The sequence below is a fragment of the Gouania willdenowi genome, chromosome 1, assembly GCF_900634775.1.
Source record: "Gouania willdenowi chromosome 1, fGouWil2.1, whole genome shotgun sequence".
Classification (NCBI taxonomy): Eukaryota; Metazoa; Chordata; class Actinopteri; order Blenniiformes; family Gobiesocidae; genus Gouania; species Gouania willdenowi.
This window is the reverse complement of record NC_041044.1, coordinates 43,135,496-43,154,958: the sequence shown is the minus strand read 5'-3', so window position 1 is coordinate 43,154,958 and position 19,463 is coordinate 43,135,496. Positions and strand designations below refer to the sequence as shown.

The 19,463-nt window shown below is 38.1% G+C and overlaps 1 protein-coding gene across 1 annotated transcript; it reads left to right on the top strand.

Moving 5' to 3' along the window:
* The first annotated feature begins 1,451 nt into the window (after window positions 1-1,451).
* LOC114477078 (multidrug and toxin extrusion protein 1-like) lies at window positions 1,452-16,076 on the top strand. The gene is made up of 16 exons (XM_028469198.1): window positions 1,452-1,667; window positions 4,366-4,467; window positions 4,543-4,611; window positions 4,726-4,874; window positions 5,391-5,433; window positions 6,773-6,817; window positions 6,912-7,009; window positions 8,610-8,707; window positions 9,537-9,718; window positions 10,263-10,371; window positions 10,486-10,561; window positions 11,369-11,438; window positions 12,964-13,096; window positions 13,167-13,261; window positions 14,351-14,414; window positions 15,572-16,076. The coding sequence occupies exons 1-16, from the start codon at window positions 1,518-1,520 to the stop codon at window positions 15,790-15,792; spliced, it is 1,704 nt and encodes a 567-aa protein (XP_028324999.1). The 5' UTR covers window positions 1,452-1,517; the 3' UTR covers window positions 15,793-16,076.
* The last annotated feature ends 3,387 nt before the right edge of the window (window positions 16,077-19,463 follow it).

Here is a 19,463-nt window from a genome sequence, read left to right as displayed (position 1 = left end):
TGTTATAATTTTGTGTAAATTATAATTTTTATAGAATTCCCATGCCAATTACAATTAAAAAGTCAATTATCATGACTCACTTACAATTAAATTATTATTACAACAACTTTTTCCAAGTACAATTATAATCACATCATAATTGCAATTAATTACCAGTTACAAGATTACAAGTATAATTGACCCCAACCCTGGTACAGACCTTATGTATTAGAAATAAATAAAAAATTAAAAGAGAAACCTGTAGAAAACTAACAAAACTTATGAATAAAACTAAATTGACATAATATTGTACATTAACACACAAACAAACAATAGAAGTAAAGACCTGCCTGTGTCTGAGCTCGGACTCTCTCAAGGGATGTTTGAACTTTGAGTCTGGATGTGAACTGGCCCAACAACAATGTCTACACACACACACACACACACACACACACACACACACACACACACACACACACACACACACACACACACACACACACACACTAACCACACACACACACACTAACCACACACACACACACACACACACACACACACACACACACACACACAGTTTTGTTTTGTTTTTTTTTAGAACAAGTCAAAATAAAGTGCACACAATATAAAGATTCAAAAAGGGGGACAAGCAAGAATCACATACACAACTGGACAAATAAAGATTTATTCCACTTTAAAAATATTGTTGTATATTGTCACAGTTTTGATGCTTTTTTTGTATGAATAACAGACAAAGTTTTGATTTATTCTTTAAATTCACACAGAAAACTTACAAAAAGGGGAGAAACTTTGTTGAATTTACACTTGTGTATGTAGAATTTACCATATATAAAGTAAACAGGTTTACAATAAAATCAATATTGATCTTCTTATGGTCAAACTACATATGAATAGATTTACAACTAAATAGAATATTCTCAATTATGTGCTGTAAATAATTAATACAGTAATAAGATAAATATGTCAGAGATTTTGGTTCATTATTGGAAAAATTGTATTCATTGTCTGTATCTAAAAAAATTGAGAAATTTAGAAACATTGACATTTTTTATGATTATTTTTATTTGACAAATTATATCGATAAATTGCAAGTTTACAAATCAGTACTACAACATAAAGGGAACAGAGAACAATTTTATTTGCTATTAAAGAAAAAAAAACATCTTGCGTTATTTCTATCATGTTTTTGGTTGTGTTGTAAACATAATAATAACGTAAATTGACAGTGGTAAAGAAAACAAAAATGTTAACTTTTTAAAAAAAAAAAAGAACGTAAAATCATTTCAGGTTCATTTAAACAAAACGTGCATTTATCGCTGTTTTATGTTACATGTAACATTTTGAACCTTCATCTGTGATTACGTCACACGTAATTAAAAATAAAAAATTTTAAAAAAGCGTCCGTGATTCCTGACGTCACAACCGTCACGCGTCTGTTGTAGTTTAAGCGAGGGGGCGGGGCGGACTTTCTCGTTCACAAACAGAAGCAGGGCGTCGGTGGTCTTGGTGGTCCTGGTATGGTGGTCATGGCGAGTCTTGGAGAGGAAACGGACGGAAAACCGAGCCCTAGTGACTCGTCACGTCCGTGCACGAGCTGGTTCACGTGTGTTCTACCGGTTGAGTACCGCAACGAGCTGCTGCAGATTTCCAAACTGGCGGGACCGGTGGTGAGATAGCTCGGCTCGGCTCTGCTCTGACATTTAACAGCCCTTATTTACAGGGACGGAAATAGTGGGAAAAGATGGGGGGGGGGGGTAAACTATAATAAGACAAAAACTCACGAGCAACAGTTTGTTCATCTAAAGAAATACCAACAATTCATACACAACAACCACAGACAGCAGGGGAAACTTTATCTGCCATACAAAATCTGTAGGAACGTGATATTAGAAATATATATATATATATATATTTTTTTTTTTTTTTTTAAAAAAAACAGCAAAAATACACACATGTTCTCCAAAAACGCACAACTTCATATATAAAAAGATAAGACGAAAAATATATACAAAACATAAAAATTACACATAAATGACTCCAAAAACAAAAAATGAAATTCTAGATATAAATGAAAAGATAGAGGACTTTAAAAACAAGAGCAAAATTACACCAAAAACACACATATATGACTTCTAAAACACAAAACACCACCAAAAATACACATAAATGACTCCAAAAACACAAAGAGAGAATAGAGAAGGTTGTAATGTACCTATAAAAGCAAGAAAGTTGTGTGTGTGCGTGGAGACCTGGAATAGCACCAGACCTGCGTGCAGGCAAACCAGTGAGAGAAAGAGGAAGATAGTTTAAGATTCTTTCACAAGTTTTAAGCTCCTGTGGACTTCTCTTTTGAGGAATTTTTTTTTTTGACTGTTCCTTATTTCAAAACGTTTATTTTCATGTTTATTTCATCATTCACTGTTTAGACCGGACAGACAAGACCCAGAAATTATGACGGGACGCGGAAGTTATTGACGGCCAATGACCACTATGGTGTTGAAAGCAAACGACGAAAAATGCACATTTTTGCATTATAAACACTGATATTTTCACCACGTGTTATATAACCAAATGCTCACCTTGGATGTGCATGCTGAACGCACACAGAGCCGTTTAGGGAGAGAGTTGCGACAACAGAAGAAGTCCCGGAAGTTTCAAATAACGCGGTTGTGTTTTTTTATCTCTACACACGGAGGCGATGGCGAGTCCCAACCAGCAGGACAGGTATCAAGTCTCACACACACACACATCTCAAAACACGCCCTCACCACACTTAAGGTATTTATAACAAAAATATACTGAATGAGTAAAAACAAAAAAACTAAACAATATTTATACAAAAAATACACAAAACCACAACCAAAATGCACAAAACTACACTAAAAAAAGACACAAATATACACAAAATGACTCCAGAATGACACTACAATGGCAACAAAAAACATTCATTATACAAAAAATGCACAAAAAGACAACAGAAAGATACAAAAATACACACAATGACTCCAAAAAACATACATTACAGAGAAATACACCAAATGAAAAAAATATAAAAATGCTTTAAAAAAACCAACAAACACATTTATCATGGGCATGTCCCATAGAATTAAAAAATGGAAATCACACACACAAATAAACCCCTTTATAACATTACAGAGTATGTACACCTCTTTGTACATCCAACCTTCAAACACATACTATTTGGCCATAACTTAAGCTCCTCCTACCATATGAATACGTACTTCCAACGGGCACTATACGAGTATCTATAGGTACTAGAGATAGATACTATATATATCTGATACTAGAGATACAGTAGATACTATATATCTATAGATACTAGGGATAGATTCTATATAACTATAGTATAGATACTAAGGCCGCAACAACCAATCAATAAAAATTGACTTCTTATTACTTATTACTGATTCGTTGTGTCGTAGGATTTATGTCACTGACCATGATGCAGAGCCGTTTGATTCACCTGTAGAGCTTTGTGTGTGCGCGCACCACAAGTGTTTGTGCGTTTGTTTGTGCGCACTTTTATTTCCGTTTAATCAGCTTAAGCAGGGTTTAAATGTGCTTTATAGATGAACTGTTTTTTTTAATTTATTTTTTTTATAGATAAACTGTTTTTAAAAAAATCGTATTCATGGATTAATTTATTGACTGATTAATCGATTATGAAAATAATCGTTAGTTGCAGCTCTGCTAGATACTATATATCTATAGATACTAGAGATAGTGTAGATGCATACTACATACTTGACGGATGGATGGATACTTTAGCTAACTACTTTTGCTACTACAGTCGTCCCTCATTTATCGCGGGGGTTACGTTGTAAAAATAACCCGCAATAGGCGAAATCCGCGAAGTAGTCAGCTTTATTTTTTACTATTATTATACATGTTTTAAGGCTGTAAAACCCCTCACCACACACTTTATACACTATTCTCAGACAGGAATTCACAGGAGGTGGTAGCAGCAGGTAAAAGTTCTCTCTGTAGCACTGAGCTAGGATAGCATTAGCCGCTAATCACACCGGCGAGGGACTACTGCATATATATATTGGAGAAGCTATAAATAGAAACTAACCTAGAAACTAAAAAATAGATATTATGGTTATATAAAAAATGTAGATGTATAGACAAATACTATAGATGGATACTATGGAATTTCTAGAGTATCTGTCTAATTACAGTATAGATAGATACTATAGATATATAGAGACTAGATGTATATAAAGTTTAATGTTTTGAAGAGAGTGTTGTGATGGTTGTTCTATGTTATCTTTCTCCCACTCACCCGTGTTTGGTTCCATTGGTTTTGGTATCATTCCCTGTCTATTGTGGTTCTTCCCACAGGTGGTGTCCCAGCTCATGGGCTTCCTGGTCAGCATCATCAGCCTGGTGTTCTGTGGTCACCTGGGGAAGCTGGAGCTGGCTGGAGTGTCTCTGGCTACTGCTGTGAGGACAACGTCTTATCTTCGTCATCCTTTCTTTCCAGGCCCGGTGTGACCATGCTCTGACTGTTTGTTACAGGTGATCAACATCACGGGGATCTCTATTGGCACCGGCTTGTCGTCTACATGCGATACCCTCATCTCCCAGGTGTGCTGCTCCACAAAGTTTCCTCTCCAAACAGCATTTGAGTATTACATTTGTTTTCTCGTACTCGTCCTGTGTGTGTGATTGGATAATGTTTGTCTTCTCTTCGTCACGCAGACGTATGGGAGTGGAAACCTGAAGCGTGTGGGTGTGATCCTGCAGAGAGGGATCCTGATCCTGCTGCTGGCCTGCTTCCCCTGCTGGGCCGTCCTCGTCAACACTGAACCTCTGCTGCTCGCTTTCAAGCAGAGCCCGGAGGTTGCCAGGTCAGTTCGAACACACAAAACAAAAGAACACTGTACGTTCTCATGCTGGTGTCAGCATTATGTCATCATTTATTTCAACTTGATATTTAAGAGCAATGCACAAGCTTTACATGTGCAAAAAATACACATAAATTACTACAAAAACAGAAAATAAAATAAACATAACACCAAAAACTCTAAAAAACACACAAAGAATGCATAAATGGCTCCAAAAACACAAAATGACCACGGAAATACGCATAAATAATAGGAATACACAGAATTTAAAATTCTTGGCTGAAACTGAAAATAAAAAAGCCAAGGCCGAAAACCGAAACACTGAAAGAAATGAATATGCAAATGATTAGTCCCATAGCATTTATGGCTCTGAATGTGTACAACCCTCACTAAAATGTAAACATTGTAATAGTATAAATGAACTGACATTCCAACAATGCACAAAATAAAATTAAAATTTTTTTATTTTATTTCTGTTGCATGCTTTTCATTCTCTTTGGTCTCTCTATCTTTCTGAAGAATCTCTCAGCTCTACGTAACGATCTTCATGCCCGCTGTCCCGGTGAGTTTAATCCATCAAAGTCCGAAAGTGAGAAATGTATCCTTAAAGGTCCAGTATTATGCAATTTTTCACCCATCTCCATTTGTTCTTAGAACCCCAACAACATAGTATTTGAGGTTTATTTTCCCAAACGTGTTTGTTTTCCAGAGTTTTAGCTTCTGAAAAGCAACTTTCATTACACTTCTAAAAACAGGCTGTTTGGGGGCCTTCATGCATATGTATCAGTGGGCGTGTCTGTGGACGCAGACTCCATGCCTCTCTCTGAGAGGGTGATCACATCGCAATTTTCTTTTGCTATTTACACACTTGTTATTGTTTTCAGCCAAACTGCACATTACAGTAAAACACATGGCTATTTAAGACGCTATTGTGATTGTGAGTCCAACAAAAATGCTCCTCCACGGTGTGTGTTTATCACAGCAGCAGCGGACTCAGTCAGCTGTTTCACGTTTCAAACACTCACCAAATCTGCCACGTCACTTTCTAGTCATTTACACATATTCTGACCACAGAACTAGTTAATTTAAGATGATAGTCCATTGTTTTGTCCAACCGCTGCGTTGCATTGGGTCACAAACGCATCAGATCATGTCAAAGGCGTTACAAGGCGGTATAACAGTTACTAAAAGTGGAACTGCTCTCTAGGCGCTACACCGTGGCTGTCCACTGCTCCTCAGGGAGGGGTTAAATGCAGAGAACACGTTTTGTGTATGTAGCTTTACATATATGACAATAAAGTTCCATATAATGTATATTCTATATTAAACTGTAGCGTTAGTTTTACCTGTGAGGTAGTTTGAGAGGGAGGAGCTCACATTCTTATATAGGGTAGGAGGAGCCAGGATTGTAAGGAGAAGGAGTTTCCAGGATGTGACATCACAACGTGAGAAAAATCCAACTGACCCGTTTGGAGCTGACTTTTTACAGAATGTGGAATAACAAGGGAGGGAGGAAACAGAACTTTTTCATCTCTGTCCCTCTGAATGAGGCTAAAGGAATGTATATCACTAGCAAAACCACTATAAAGTGATTTTTTTTTATATAATACGGCCCCTTTAAACATCGGAAAGACGACAGTATCACAATGCAATGTAAACTTTGCCTTCTTTTTTAAGTTTATACATGAAGATTTATTGCCAAAAATAAATGTTGGTGTTGAAACTTTGAGTACTATATAATTGAGCTACTTTTTACTTGTACTTGAGTATTTTATGTGTAGCTTACTTGTACAATTTCAATCAAGTAATAGTACTTCTACTTAAGTAGAATATATCAGTACTCTTTACACCCCTGGTATTTAGATTCTTTTGTATTGATGTTGATATTTGTTCCACTTCAGGCTTGTTTTATGTTCCAGCTGCAAGGAAAGTACCTCCAGAACCAGGTGACATACTTTGACACAAGTTTTATTCACTGTAATATTTAACAATAAATGTTGTTCTGTACTGTTTGAATGCATTGCCTCGTGCTGTCTGCAGGGAATCATGTGGCCTCAGGTTATAACCGGAGCCATCGGAAACATCCTCAATGTGATCATTAACTACATCTTTCTTTATCCTCTTCAGCTGGGCGTCGCGTGAGTTTTGAGCTTTGCACTTCTTTCCTTATAATACGGAACATTTAATATTAACTTTTTGGATTAATTACAATACGGGTGTCATTCTTGTGTTCATTTAATTCAAAGTTGCAGTGTTTTATTTTACTCTGCTGACAATACACAAAAAGTGTCTTTTAAAATATAAATACGTGAGCTGGTGTTGCACTTTTCATATGAACAAGTGCAGCACAAAGTGTGTTAACAGTGTGGAGAATTAAACCAAGGTTGTTTTATTTAAATTACCAACATTTAGGGGAAAAGTACAAGAATAAAAACCAATCTAATAAAACTAATGCTTATAAAAAACAGCACAATAAGATAAAATGTAAAGTTAAACAGATTAGGGAATACATACGTACACAAACATGCATTCATACAAGCCTATATACAAATGTATGCACGCTAGGGATGTAACGATTAATCGTAAGGCAGTTAAAAATCAATTCATAGGTATCACGGTTCACATCGATGTTCTGAAAATTGAATCGCAGTACTTCTCTACTTCTCTTGTCCAGAAGTGTTGGTGGCGGGCGGAATCTGCTACTACTTTCTTTTTGGCCGCCTACTACTCTTAAACATGTTCATAAATGATTCCTTACCCCTTTAGCACTGAAAGAGTGTCTGTAATATTACGTGAATATCTGTAAAAGTCACGTTTTTCTAGTAGCTCTGTCTGCTAGCGCATAGCATTTTTTCTTCACTGCTATAATATCTGCATGCCAACCGACCACTGGGTTACCAGCGCCCTCTGCTGGTCCAAACAAATATCTGACGTAAATACAATGCAATGACTGTTTTTTTTGGGGTTTTTTTTAAAGTTCAATTGTTAAGGCACAAAATGCATTTTCAGTTGCACTTTTAAAAAGAAAAAGAACTATTATGCAGTTTTGCATTGTTTACTATAGAACCAGAATTATCAGGCTTCTTCTTCATTTGTATTATTCCTTTATTTATTTTATTCAAGATTTATCTTTCGTTAAATTGCATTGTTTTGAATAGTTTATCAATAGATTATTTTGACAATTAAAAATAAAAGGAAAATAATGCAGTATTTTCTAGTTTTTTTCCCAAAAAAAATAAAGGAATATTTTTCATCATTTGTCTACAGTCCCATTTTGTAAAATAAATCGTGAGAGAGTTGTATCGTGAATCCAGTATTGTGAATCGTATCGTATCGTATCGGGAGTTGAGTGAATCGTTACATCCCTAATGCACGCACATAAATGCATTATTTCATAAATACATTTCTGTATTGAAAAGAAAATAAATCAGATCAGCTTCATTTAGCAAACCAAGTTTTTTGTGTACAAAATAAGGAATTTATTTATAATACTGTTGAATAAAAAACTCAACAGTATAAGCAGTTAAAGCTCTTAAAAGTAATGCAAACAGCAATAATAATTAAAGAGTGAATACAAAGTTAAAAGCTAACTCTCTGATGCAGAGATGTGACGAGGTTTTGTTTTGAAAGCTTATTTTGAAAATATGTAAAGAAAAACAAGTAGAGAAAAGTGTTTGAGTGCCACAGTTGTGTCCATGCTGAAGTGAAAACCCCTTGTTTTTGCTGACTCTGCTGAAGTGGATCTGCAGCAGCCAATGCTATCTCCCAGTATTCCCTGGCTTTGCTGCTCTTCCTGTACATCTGGTGCAGAGGACTTCACAAAGCTACGTGGGGAGGTCAGTGCTGACTCAGCGTTTTCTCCTGTCCTGATTCAGTGCTCATCGCTGTGTTTTTATGGAGCTATAGTTGTACATCAATCAGGCAAAGGTTAAACACAATGCGGCATTTTATTTTGCCCAAGCAAAAACAAATTTAGCACAGATAATTTACAGATTACGAGGAAAGAAGTTTTTCATGCGCAAAATACGGATTTGTTGCATGCAAGGACAAAGTAGGCGCAAAGTAGTAGCAAAGTGAGATTTGTTGAGGAACGATGAAACTGGTAAAGACAAGGTTTGCACGAGCAAAGATGAGTTTTGCGCAAGGAAAGGTCAGTTTTGCACGAGCGAAGACAGATTCGTCTCGAGCAAAGTTGGATTTGTTGAGAAAAGGTGAAATTGTTAAACACAAGTTTTGCACAAGCAAATCTTTGGTCCCTGCAAGAATTATTTTTGCGCAAGTAAAACACAGATACGTCATGAGTTTAGACAAGTTTTGTGTGAGCAAAGGCAGGTTCATCGTGGGCAAAGTACGGATTTGTTGCGAGCAAAGACAAGTTTTGCGCCAAGCAAAGACAGATTCGTTTCAAGCAAATTCGTTTCAAGCAAAATGAAAAGATGAAATTTTTGCAAGAGCACATTTTTGGTCGCTGCAAAAACTTTCTTTGCGCAAAAAATTTGAAAGATGAAATTGGGAGAGGCAAGTTTTGCACGAGAAAAGACGAGTTTTGGTCCCTGCAAAGCCAAGTCTTGTGTGCACAAGACGTGTTTGAAGCGTGCATAGAACGGATTTGTTGTGAGGTTTTGTAGTAAAATTCCAGCGCCTTTGGTGTCCTCCCCCCCACAGGTTGGTCCATGGACTGCCTGCAGGAATGGGGCAGCTTCATCAGACTGGCCGTTTACAGCATCCTCATGGTCTGTCTGGCATGGTGGCTCTTTGAGATCGGAGGCTTCCTGGCTGGTTTGATCAGTGAGGTGGAGCTCGGAGCTCAGTCCATCACCTACCAGATCAACATACTGGCCTATATGGTAATAATATGTGTGTCCTGTGGTGTGAATATAGCATTTTGTTGACTAGTGGCCTCAGGCAGACACAGACATTCAGTTTGTCTTTCTCTGGCTGCTGAGGAACGTAATGCTGAGTCATGATATCTTACAGAACTGTTAAATCATCGTCAACTTTTTTCATGTGACCAAAATTAGACCAAACAACACTATTAGATTTACTGTCACTAACTAAACTACAACATTTGACCAGTCTTCACTCATCCATGTTTTAGCCTTTGTGCTAAGCTAATAGCGGTTGGCTTTGTATTGACAGTTAATTGAATTTTACTTTTAATCAGAAAGCTAAATTAAGGTCAAACAAAACAGCAAACTTCACTTTAATGAGTGTATTTTACAGTCGTTGTGAGCAAAACGTGGATTTGTTGCGAGCAAAGAGAGAATCGTTAAACAAAGAAATGGTACCGACAAGTTTTGCGTGAAGCAAAGCAGTGAACCTATTCCAAACTTCATTTTGATTAGTTTTTTTTATAGAACATGTTGCTAACATGTCGTCCTCCTCTCACAGTTTCCTCTGGGTTTCTCTGCTGCTGCTAGCGTGCGCGTTGGCAACGCTGTCGGTGCAGGAAACATCCAGCAGGCCAAGCTGTCTGGTAAAGTTTGTATCGTCTGTGGATGTAAGAGCAATCACACACACACACACACACGGTTAACTCTCACCTCTCAATGAAAGCCAGTGTTACATTAACACGCAGAGACGTCTGTTATGCTAACGTCTGTTTTCTGCACAGTCATCATGGCCTGTTTGGTTGGAGGAAGCCTGCTCGTCGCCAGGAACGTCATCGGCTACATGTTCACCTCTGATCCGTGAGTTCACTCTCAGAAACCTGTGGCCTTTGTTCACAAACGCTGATCAACAAACTGCGCAATCTGTTCGATTCCTTTAGGATTTTAGATCCTCAGATTACCAGATTCCATTTTTGTTTATTTTTACCCTTTTTGTGCAACTACACCAAACTTGCCATATTTTAACCTATTTTCAACACTTTTCTTGCCATATTTTTGCTCCTTTTAATTCTTTTTTGCTACATTACTCCCATTTCTGCCACTTCTCCATCAAATTTCAATGCCTTTTCGCCACATTTTTTCCACTTTTAAGGCATTTTTGACACTTATAAACCCTTTCCACCACTTTTCACACCTAGTGTCACATATGTTGACCCATTATTGTCACTTTTAACCTCTTTTCACCATATTCTGTTCTTATTTTTGCCAATTTACCCACATTCACCGTTTGCCATGCCCATTACTTGTCAGTTTAAACTAATTGTTCCTACTTTTTAGATTGTATTACCCCAACCTCCTCATCTCCCCATTTTCTGCCACTTTTTCTGCCCATTTGCAACATTAAACAATTTCTGTTGTTTTTTAAAATCCCATTTTACCACCTTTTTAACCATTTTTTTGTCACTTTTAACCCATTTCATTTCTGATTAAAATCAGGATTCACATCTTTAGGATGACTATATACTAATGTGCAAATAATACTAAACTTCCTGGATAACAGTGGATATTATTCAGATCAATAAATAATATGATAATAATAATGATGTAGTCTTTAAATGGTTTTCTGTGCTCATGCAGCCCCATCCTCATGTGTTTTTGTCTGCACAGGGAAATTCTGCAGCGTGTCGGCGATGTCATCATCCCATTTGTGTTCACACACGTCGGAGACGCCACTGGGGTGAGAGGACGCACAATCACTACTGTCGCTTAAATCGCCCGTGATTAGTCGTGCTTTTTGAATATGAATAAATTTTCTGTGTTTTGTGATTGCTTTGTGTTTTTGTTGTTTTGTGCATTTTTGTGATTGTTTTATGTATTTTTTGGTTGTTTTTTTGTGTCTTTCAGGGGGTATGCTTATCACACTAACTTCCGGTATTTAATCGGTGTGTGCTGGACTACAAAGCTCGATATCAGAGCTAAATCACCATGGTAACTAGGGCTGAACGACTAGCCTGGTCGGCACCAGGTTTTGCTCTGGCTAGGATCTTAGCGAGTACTAAAGCCCCGCCTCCTGACCAATCAGTTCTCTTAGAAAACAACCTGCCCATTCTCAGAAAATCATGGTTGGCGCAGATCAGTTAAAGCTGCGTTTAGGACAAAAAGATTATTAATGGATAAATTAATCCTTTCATTTACTGATGACATCATTTAGGAAATATATAGATTTTTATCTGATGGACTGATCTACAGTCAGCTGATGAAGCCTGTCTTTGTATGCACAGATGGGTGAAGTCATTAATTCATTCATTCATACGCTATAATACGCTGACCGCATCAGCAGGAAAATGCTACCGTGAAACAAGTGCTCTTATCCATGTGTGTGTGCGTGTGCGTGCGAGGGGATCTTTGTTGGTTATTTTCAATGAGCTGTTTTTGATCCAGCATGCTGTTTTAGGCCCCAGATGTGCATGTCTCCTCGCCAATTTTGCTTTTCGTTTATTATCCCATCCAATGGATTAATATCTTAAATAATCTCACGCTTTTACGCATTAACAGTCGGCGATTCCCTGCCAGCATCCCCGCTCTTCCCTGTCATCATGGATTTAAATTCATTATATTTGTTAAAGATCATAAACTGTTCCTCCATTGTAAAGACGCTAGCTCTGCCAGGTTCTCCATTGATTGGTCAGACGCTGCAATCTCCACCCCTTTTATGTGAACGCGCACGTACTGAGGCTGAAAACACTTGGTTTAAATTAGCATGTTGTTATCCAAGATCGTAGGACAGCCTCTCTCTGACAGGGAATGTTTGGTTAGTTGAAGCCTGCTAACGGAGATTAATCCAGGATATAATTATCTTATTCGTAGCATAAGGCCTCAGGGTTTTTGTTTTGTGTATTTTTTCATTGTATTGTGTATTTTTGGGATTCTTTTGTGTTTTTGTTCTCATTGTCTGTGTTTTTGTGATTGCTTTGTGTATATGTTGTTTCTTGTTGCATTGTGTTTTTTGGAGTCACTTTTTTAATCTTCCACTTTCACCGTGTCACGCTAATATTTTCACTACCAATCCAATAGCCGATACGTGCTCTTTTCTGATTCTGTGAACAATCAAACGAAGCGAGTTGCTCATGTTGTTGCAGTTCTTAAAGCAGCGGTGCCCACGTCTGGTCCTGGAGAGCTCCTGTCCTGCTTGTTTTAGATGCTCCCTTGATTGTAAAGGGGAGGAGACATGGGCCGCTCTGATATAAAGTGTGTCCCCTCAGGGTGTGGCTGCAGGAGTCCTCAGAGGAGTAGGGAAGCTGTTAGTGGGTGCTGTGTGTAACCTGGTGGGTTTCTACTTCATTGGTTTTCCCATCGGTGTGTCGCTCATGTTTGCAGCCAACATGGGGGTTATAGGTGAGACCACACGTTTGTCTGTGTGTATTTTTTAATGAAATCCACTCTAACTCCTCTGTGTCCCCAACAGGGCTGTGGATCGGACTAGCCGTGTGTGTGGCGTTGCAGGCCTTGGTTTATCTTTCCTTTTTGTGTAAAATGGATTGGAATAAGGCCACAGAGGAGGTCAGTTTACAAAAAAAATACTTTATTTTCATTTATTTACATTTATACTCTTAATTGATTTATTTGTAGAGTTTCTCGAGTTTCCACACCTTGATTTATCTAATCACATATTTTTTATGAAATCTGTTACATTATATTATATTTAATTTATGAACCAACTAATTTTTCACTTTCTTAAGTGGATCTGATAAAATAGCCCCACCCTTTTACCCCCGAGCTAAAACAAATATGTAAGACTGGTCGCTACGTGCTAAGCTAACATACTGTAAACATGTAGGACTGGTTGCTACATGCTAAGCTAATCCAACATGTCGAATTGTTTGCTCAATTTTAAGATGGTCTGAAATGAGGATCTGGGTGCTGCATGCTAAGCTAACCCAAATATGTGGGATTGGTCACTGCATGCTAAGCTAACCAAAATATGTGGGATTGGTCACTGCATGCTAAGCTAACCCAAATATGTGGGATTGGTCACTGCATGCTAAGCTAACCCAAACATGTGGGATTGGTCACTGCATGCTAAGCTAACCCAAATATGTGGGATTGGTCACTGCATGCTAAGCTAACCCAAATATGTGGGATTGGTCACTGCATGCTAAGCTAACCCAAATATGTGGGATTGGTCACTGCATGCTATGCTAACCCAAACATATGTGGGACTGGTCGCTACACGCTAAGCAAACATAACATGTAGGACTTGTCGCTACATGCTAAGCTAATCCAAACATGTGAAACTGGTCACTTCATGCTAAATTAACTTACACATGTGAGACTAGTTGCTATGTGCTAAGTTAACCCAAACATGTGGGAATGGTCACTACAGGCTAACCTAACCCAAATATGTGCGACTGGTTGCTCCATGCTAAGCTAACTTAACATGAGGAGTTGGTAGCTACATGCTAAGCAGTGAACGAGGATGTTTAAAGAACCACTAAACAGTTGACTTGGCGTTTAGATTTTACAGTCAGAGTTTGTTCTGTTTAACCTTTATCAGTTGAATCTGCAGCTGTTTGTTCTTATTGTTGCTGTTCTCAGGTCAGTGTGTGTGTGTGTGTGTGTGTGTGTGTGACTGTTGCTGTGTGTCATCAGGCTCTGGTGAGAGCAGGCGTGCACGACACTGAAGAAATAAGGCGAATGGACTTGGAGGACACAGGTGAGGACTGGACACTGTGACAGGGTTCAGAGCCAAAATCAATGAGTCCATGAGTGACGAATGAACAAAGTCAGTGGATAAATTTTACCTGACGGAGAGAAAATAGCAACAAGTTTGGTGTTAAATAATTGTATTGCTCATAAAACTTCATAAAAAGTACATATCAATATTTCCCCTGATGGTTTAAACCAGAGACAGCTTTTATCACAGCGGGGCCACGAAAAATGTGTCTGATTGGAGGGCCACATTATCAACATTAATGAGCAATCTGAGCATTAATACAGGAAAGAACAAAGAGTTGTTATATTAATTTTTTGTTTTTTTCTGTCATTCTGTGTATGTTTGTTGTTGTCTTGCATGTTGTGAAGCATTTTTCCTGTAAAATATGTTTTTTGGAGTCATATTGTGTATTTGTGCTGTCATGCGTTTTTTTTAAAGTATATTTTGCGTATTTCTGTTGTTTTGCTTGTTTGTTTGTTAGTCCTGTGGGTTTGCAGAGTCATTTTCTGATATTTTTGTGAATAATTTTGTGTATTTCTGTTGTCATTTTGTTACTTTTTGTAGTAGTTTCATGTTTTTTTTTTCTCTTGTCCTTTACTGTATTTTCCTGCAGTGTTGTAATTTGTTGTATTTTGAATGTATTCTTGCTCTTATTTTGTGTATTTTTCTGTCATTTTGTATATTTACTTTGAGGGCCACATAAAACTAGATCGAGGGCCACATGTGCCTCCCGGGCCGCCAGTTGCTTATGTCTGGTCTAAAGTAAAGGTATCAGCAGCCCTTGGGACTCGTCTCACATACAGAGGAATGGAAATAGTTCAAGGCTGTTAAAAACAATAAATGACTTCATGAAGACACTTCGTTCATATATCAATCTATTGATCTGCCACAATAATGTAATTAATTTGAATAAAAATACATCAAGTTGAGGGTGTTTCTTGGTGAGATTAATTAATTACAGAGCATAATTAATTAATCGCAAAAAAATCTCCTATCACTGATTTAAAAAAAATTTTTTAAAGTTTTTACGTTTGTAGCTCAGCATCTTGTTACATTATTGACCAGATTTTAGATTTTATTAAAAAAAAATGTTTTTATAACAATTGAGTTCTTGTTACATTTTGGGCTCTAACAGACCTCTGGTGTAAATCTTTTAGTGTCAGAGTCCGTCCAGTTCCAGGGAGGCCGTGTGGAACCGTGTTCGGAGGAGAATGACTTAGATCCTGGGGGCCACAGAGGAGCCGGCTCCACCGTGGTGGGACACCCTCTGACAGCCTCTCAGCTGTTGTTAAGGCGTGGCCTGGTCTTCCTCATCATGATCCTCATCCTCTCCTGTGGGATCATCAGCAGCCAGTTGCTGATGAAGACGTTAAAATGATGCTTTTCTCAGGACTCTTTGTTTCTGCTACACACCAAATGACATCAGTCAGCGTCACGACTCGTTTCCAGTTTCAGAGTCTGGTCTGATCAAAGAAAACAGATTAGGACACATTTATTGAGTTTATGTGCGTCTTTCTTCTGTCAGGACAAAAATAACTGTTTCTCTGTTTGATATCATCATAAATACATCGTTACGTCTCCAGAGATTCACTTTGTATTCAGTCTGTGTTCTAATGTGGACACAGCTAACAGCTTTTATACAATAAAATGCAGCTCACAGTGCTTGTACAAAGTTAAAGATATAAATAAATAAAACATTCATCCTGTACAAACCTCGTCCACCACACACAGACGCACAGGTTAAAATGGCTGGGTACAGAGGATCTAGGTAAGGGCAGGCATACACTGTGATTTTTCTCTTTTTTTGAGCCGATTTTCGACTCGTGTGTCGTGCATCGTGTGGTGTACACACCTCACAACCAGCTCCTTTTCAGTAATCGTATGGTCGTAAGGAAATCAAACATGTTCGAAATCCAGTCGCTCCTCGTGAGGGTATCACAGTTGAAGCAGTGCCACAGAACGGTTTACCGTAAACTCTCACACTGCGCATGCTTGAACACCGCAGGACCGCTGTAGAATTGACGGACTGTACTGCCCACGTCTGTCCAACCAGTTCCTGGTCCATCACTTCACCATCTTTTCTTTTTTAAAGCTCTTTTTGCTGAGATTTGTGAGTGTCTCTCCACTTCCGGGTTTTTCTTCTTCGTCTGTGTCGGTCCGTATAGCGTGAGAACAACATGAATCGTGAGCTGCGAACATTCGGACTCTGCACCTGAGTCGCACAGTTTGAGGTGGAGCTGAGAACAACGATAGAAAAAATCACACAGTGTCTGTCTGCCTTAAGGAGACATCACCAGGACCAGGACACAGACCGTGGGCGCTGAAACACAGCCCCCAGTCCAGCAAAAGCTATTCACCATCATACAGACAGCACCACTGCAGCCACGGCCCATCATAGCCCCCCAGTGCAGAGTTAACACTGGGATAGTAGTCCTAAAACTACAAAAACAACATTCCTATCATTATAAAAGATAGCATTGATAATTAGCACTAATTGTTCATTGTGAGAACTCTGTAAGTGCCTTTGGACTTTTAAATAAACACTTTTTTTGGATTTATGTGTGATTAATATACATCATTTATTTCTATACATGTGCATGTACAGTATATGGCACATCATCATCCAGAGCAGGGGTCAACAACACGGTGTCTGTAAAGTTAAATACTGCTGAGTTTTAGTATTAAATTAACCATCTTTCGATGCAGAAATTAGGAGAAATAAAGTGTTTCATGTTGAAACCTCAACATTTCCTCCTGATCCAGAGACATAACATTTCATTTTTATGCTGACGATACACAGTTGTATGTGCCTTTTTAGTCTTGTCTACTTGGTATGCTGAGTTCACTAATCAACTGTACCTCAGAAACTATAAGTACAGACTGACAAACAGCTTTGACTGATGAGCAATAATCTCTTCTATAAACACTTACGTTTTGCTCCTCACTGAGACTTTAAAGCTGTGTTTCTGTAAAGTTAAGAAGATTTATTTGTTGGATTTCAGGTGAATTCTGGTGCACTGGGGAGGAGGTGTTGTTATGGTGACCTGTGCGTCAGATCACGCCGTTCGTTCAGCACGCTTGCTCATACTGTGCTGTTTAACCCTTGGAGCATCTTTGTGACCAAAAGTGACATTTTGGGTCTTTTTATTTGTTTGTCTCTCAATATTCTGGTCATTTTAAAGACTAGCTGTGTTTTTGTTTGACATTTTTATTTGATTAATTCTAAAGTCCTGTGTATAAAAAAGGAGATACTGTATATTATGCATTATATGGACACTTAGTAACCTCGTGACCAAATTTGCCCCATTGACTCTCATTGTAACCACATATTTTTCATATACTGTAATCATGACATGTCATAATGCTTTTTCAATTAATACCTAATAGATCAAAATATCTACTTTCAAAATAAAGTGAAAATATGTTTTAGGTGCAATGACCCCCACCAACCAGAGACCATCGTATAAAGTTTTAGGGACATTTCAATATAAAAGGTGTACAAGTGTAATTTTTTTTTTTCTTTAAAACTGACTTTGTGCCAAAAATAATAATGCAATGACAATTAACAGAACAAACCACGCCTACGTCATCTTTCTGTTAAACATCTGCTCTGACTGCGTGTCAGAGAATTTTAAAAAGAGACCAGTGACGTCACTCTCTCCCCTTTAACGTCAGACACGGAGCAAAGGTCAGTGTTTTGGGGGAGGGGCCAGCTAAACAGACCCTGCCCCGCCCCCTCCACCCCAGACTTAACTTTAGTTAGCTAGCTGCTACCAGAAGTGATACAACAGCTTGTGTGTACAGTGTATAATTTTACATGTTTAACTAGATTAAAAAAAAAAAAAACACAAAATGTGCAGCACTCCTTTTTTATTTTGAAAGGGGATTAAATTTGTATTGTACAACATTACTTGTTTATTTTCAAATGAGTTAAGTTTAATTGTTATTCTTAAGACAAATTAGAGTAATTTCCTCCTGGGATAAATAAAGTATTCCTGATTCTGAAATATATACTGTACTTACTTAGTCACTGTTAAATGAAATGCACACACACACACATATATGATTTTTTTGTTTTTAAGTTTCAATAAAAAGTAATTGTCATTTGTACATATTTATTTGTTCACATGGCTTTGAACCTTGATTTATTTGTTGATCAGTTTGCTAAAATTCACCAAAACCGCAGAACACCGTCGCTTTAATTTGAAATCCTAGGAAAACAGACGGGTTCAGAGACCGTCTAGAACTGGGCTTGAATACCCCTTTTCTCTTATTTCTGAATTCATGTACCCCCTTCTCCGCCAACAATATTTAGCTTATAAAACTATTTAAAAACAACTGTAGAACATAATGATGGAATAAACCAGTGATAACACACATTTTGTAATTAAGTGGAAAGAAACACTATCTATGCAGTGGTTCACAACCTTTTTTGGATCGTGATCCCATTTTGATGTCAAGAATTTCTGGCGAAATAAGTAAGAAGTAAAAGTTAACAAGTCACTAAACGCCTATTAAACAAGTGTGAGAGAGCGTGCACGAGCCCAGTTTTCCTCGTGCACGGCTCTGTTTACAAAGCGGTCTCAGCATCGCTCATACAAGCTAACTTTACTAACGACTGGGAAGACCAACCTGTGCTTTCAGCACACGCCATCGTGTCCCAACCCAGTGAGAACGATGAGTTGCACGAGACACTAGACAGTGTGCATGTGCAGCAAGCGTAAATTAGCTAGAGACGATAACATCCTCCACAATACTGTACCTTTAAAGCTGATCTCCAGAGTTTCTGAGAAACGTCTTAATGTCCCGCCCTAAACAACTTCACTTCCTCCCACTGCCTCTGCCAATCTACCAGAAGCCACGCCTCTACTTTTCTGCATGCATATTGCGAAACACAACAAGGTCACATTGATATAGATCTATGGTTCAGGTAAGAGCTAAAATCATATTTACTTGTTTGCTGTTGATACGCGGCCTTGTTTCCATGCACAGTTCCACATTCACTTTGATTGACAGAGTCCGCCACAGGAAGTGGAAGCCGATTGGCTG

Bases quoted from the DNA above. Each gene is read 5' to 3' on its own strand.
- LOC114477078 (XM_028469198.1), top strand. From the start codon at position 1,518: ATGGTGGTCATGGCGAGTCTTGGAGAGGAAACGGACGGAAAACCGAGC. The intron at 4,612-4,725 runs GTGTGCTGCTCC...TTCGTCACGCAG, and splicing joins GCGATACCCTCATCTCCCAG to ACGTATGGGAGTGGAAACCT. The intron at 13,097-13,166 runs GTGAGACCACAC...TGTCCCCAACAG, and splicing joins AGCCAACATGGGGGTTATAG to GGCTGTGGATCGGACTAGCC.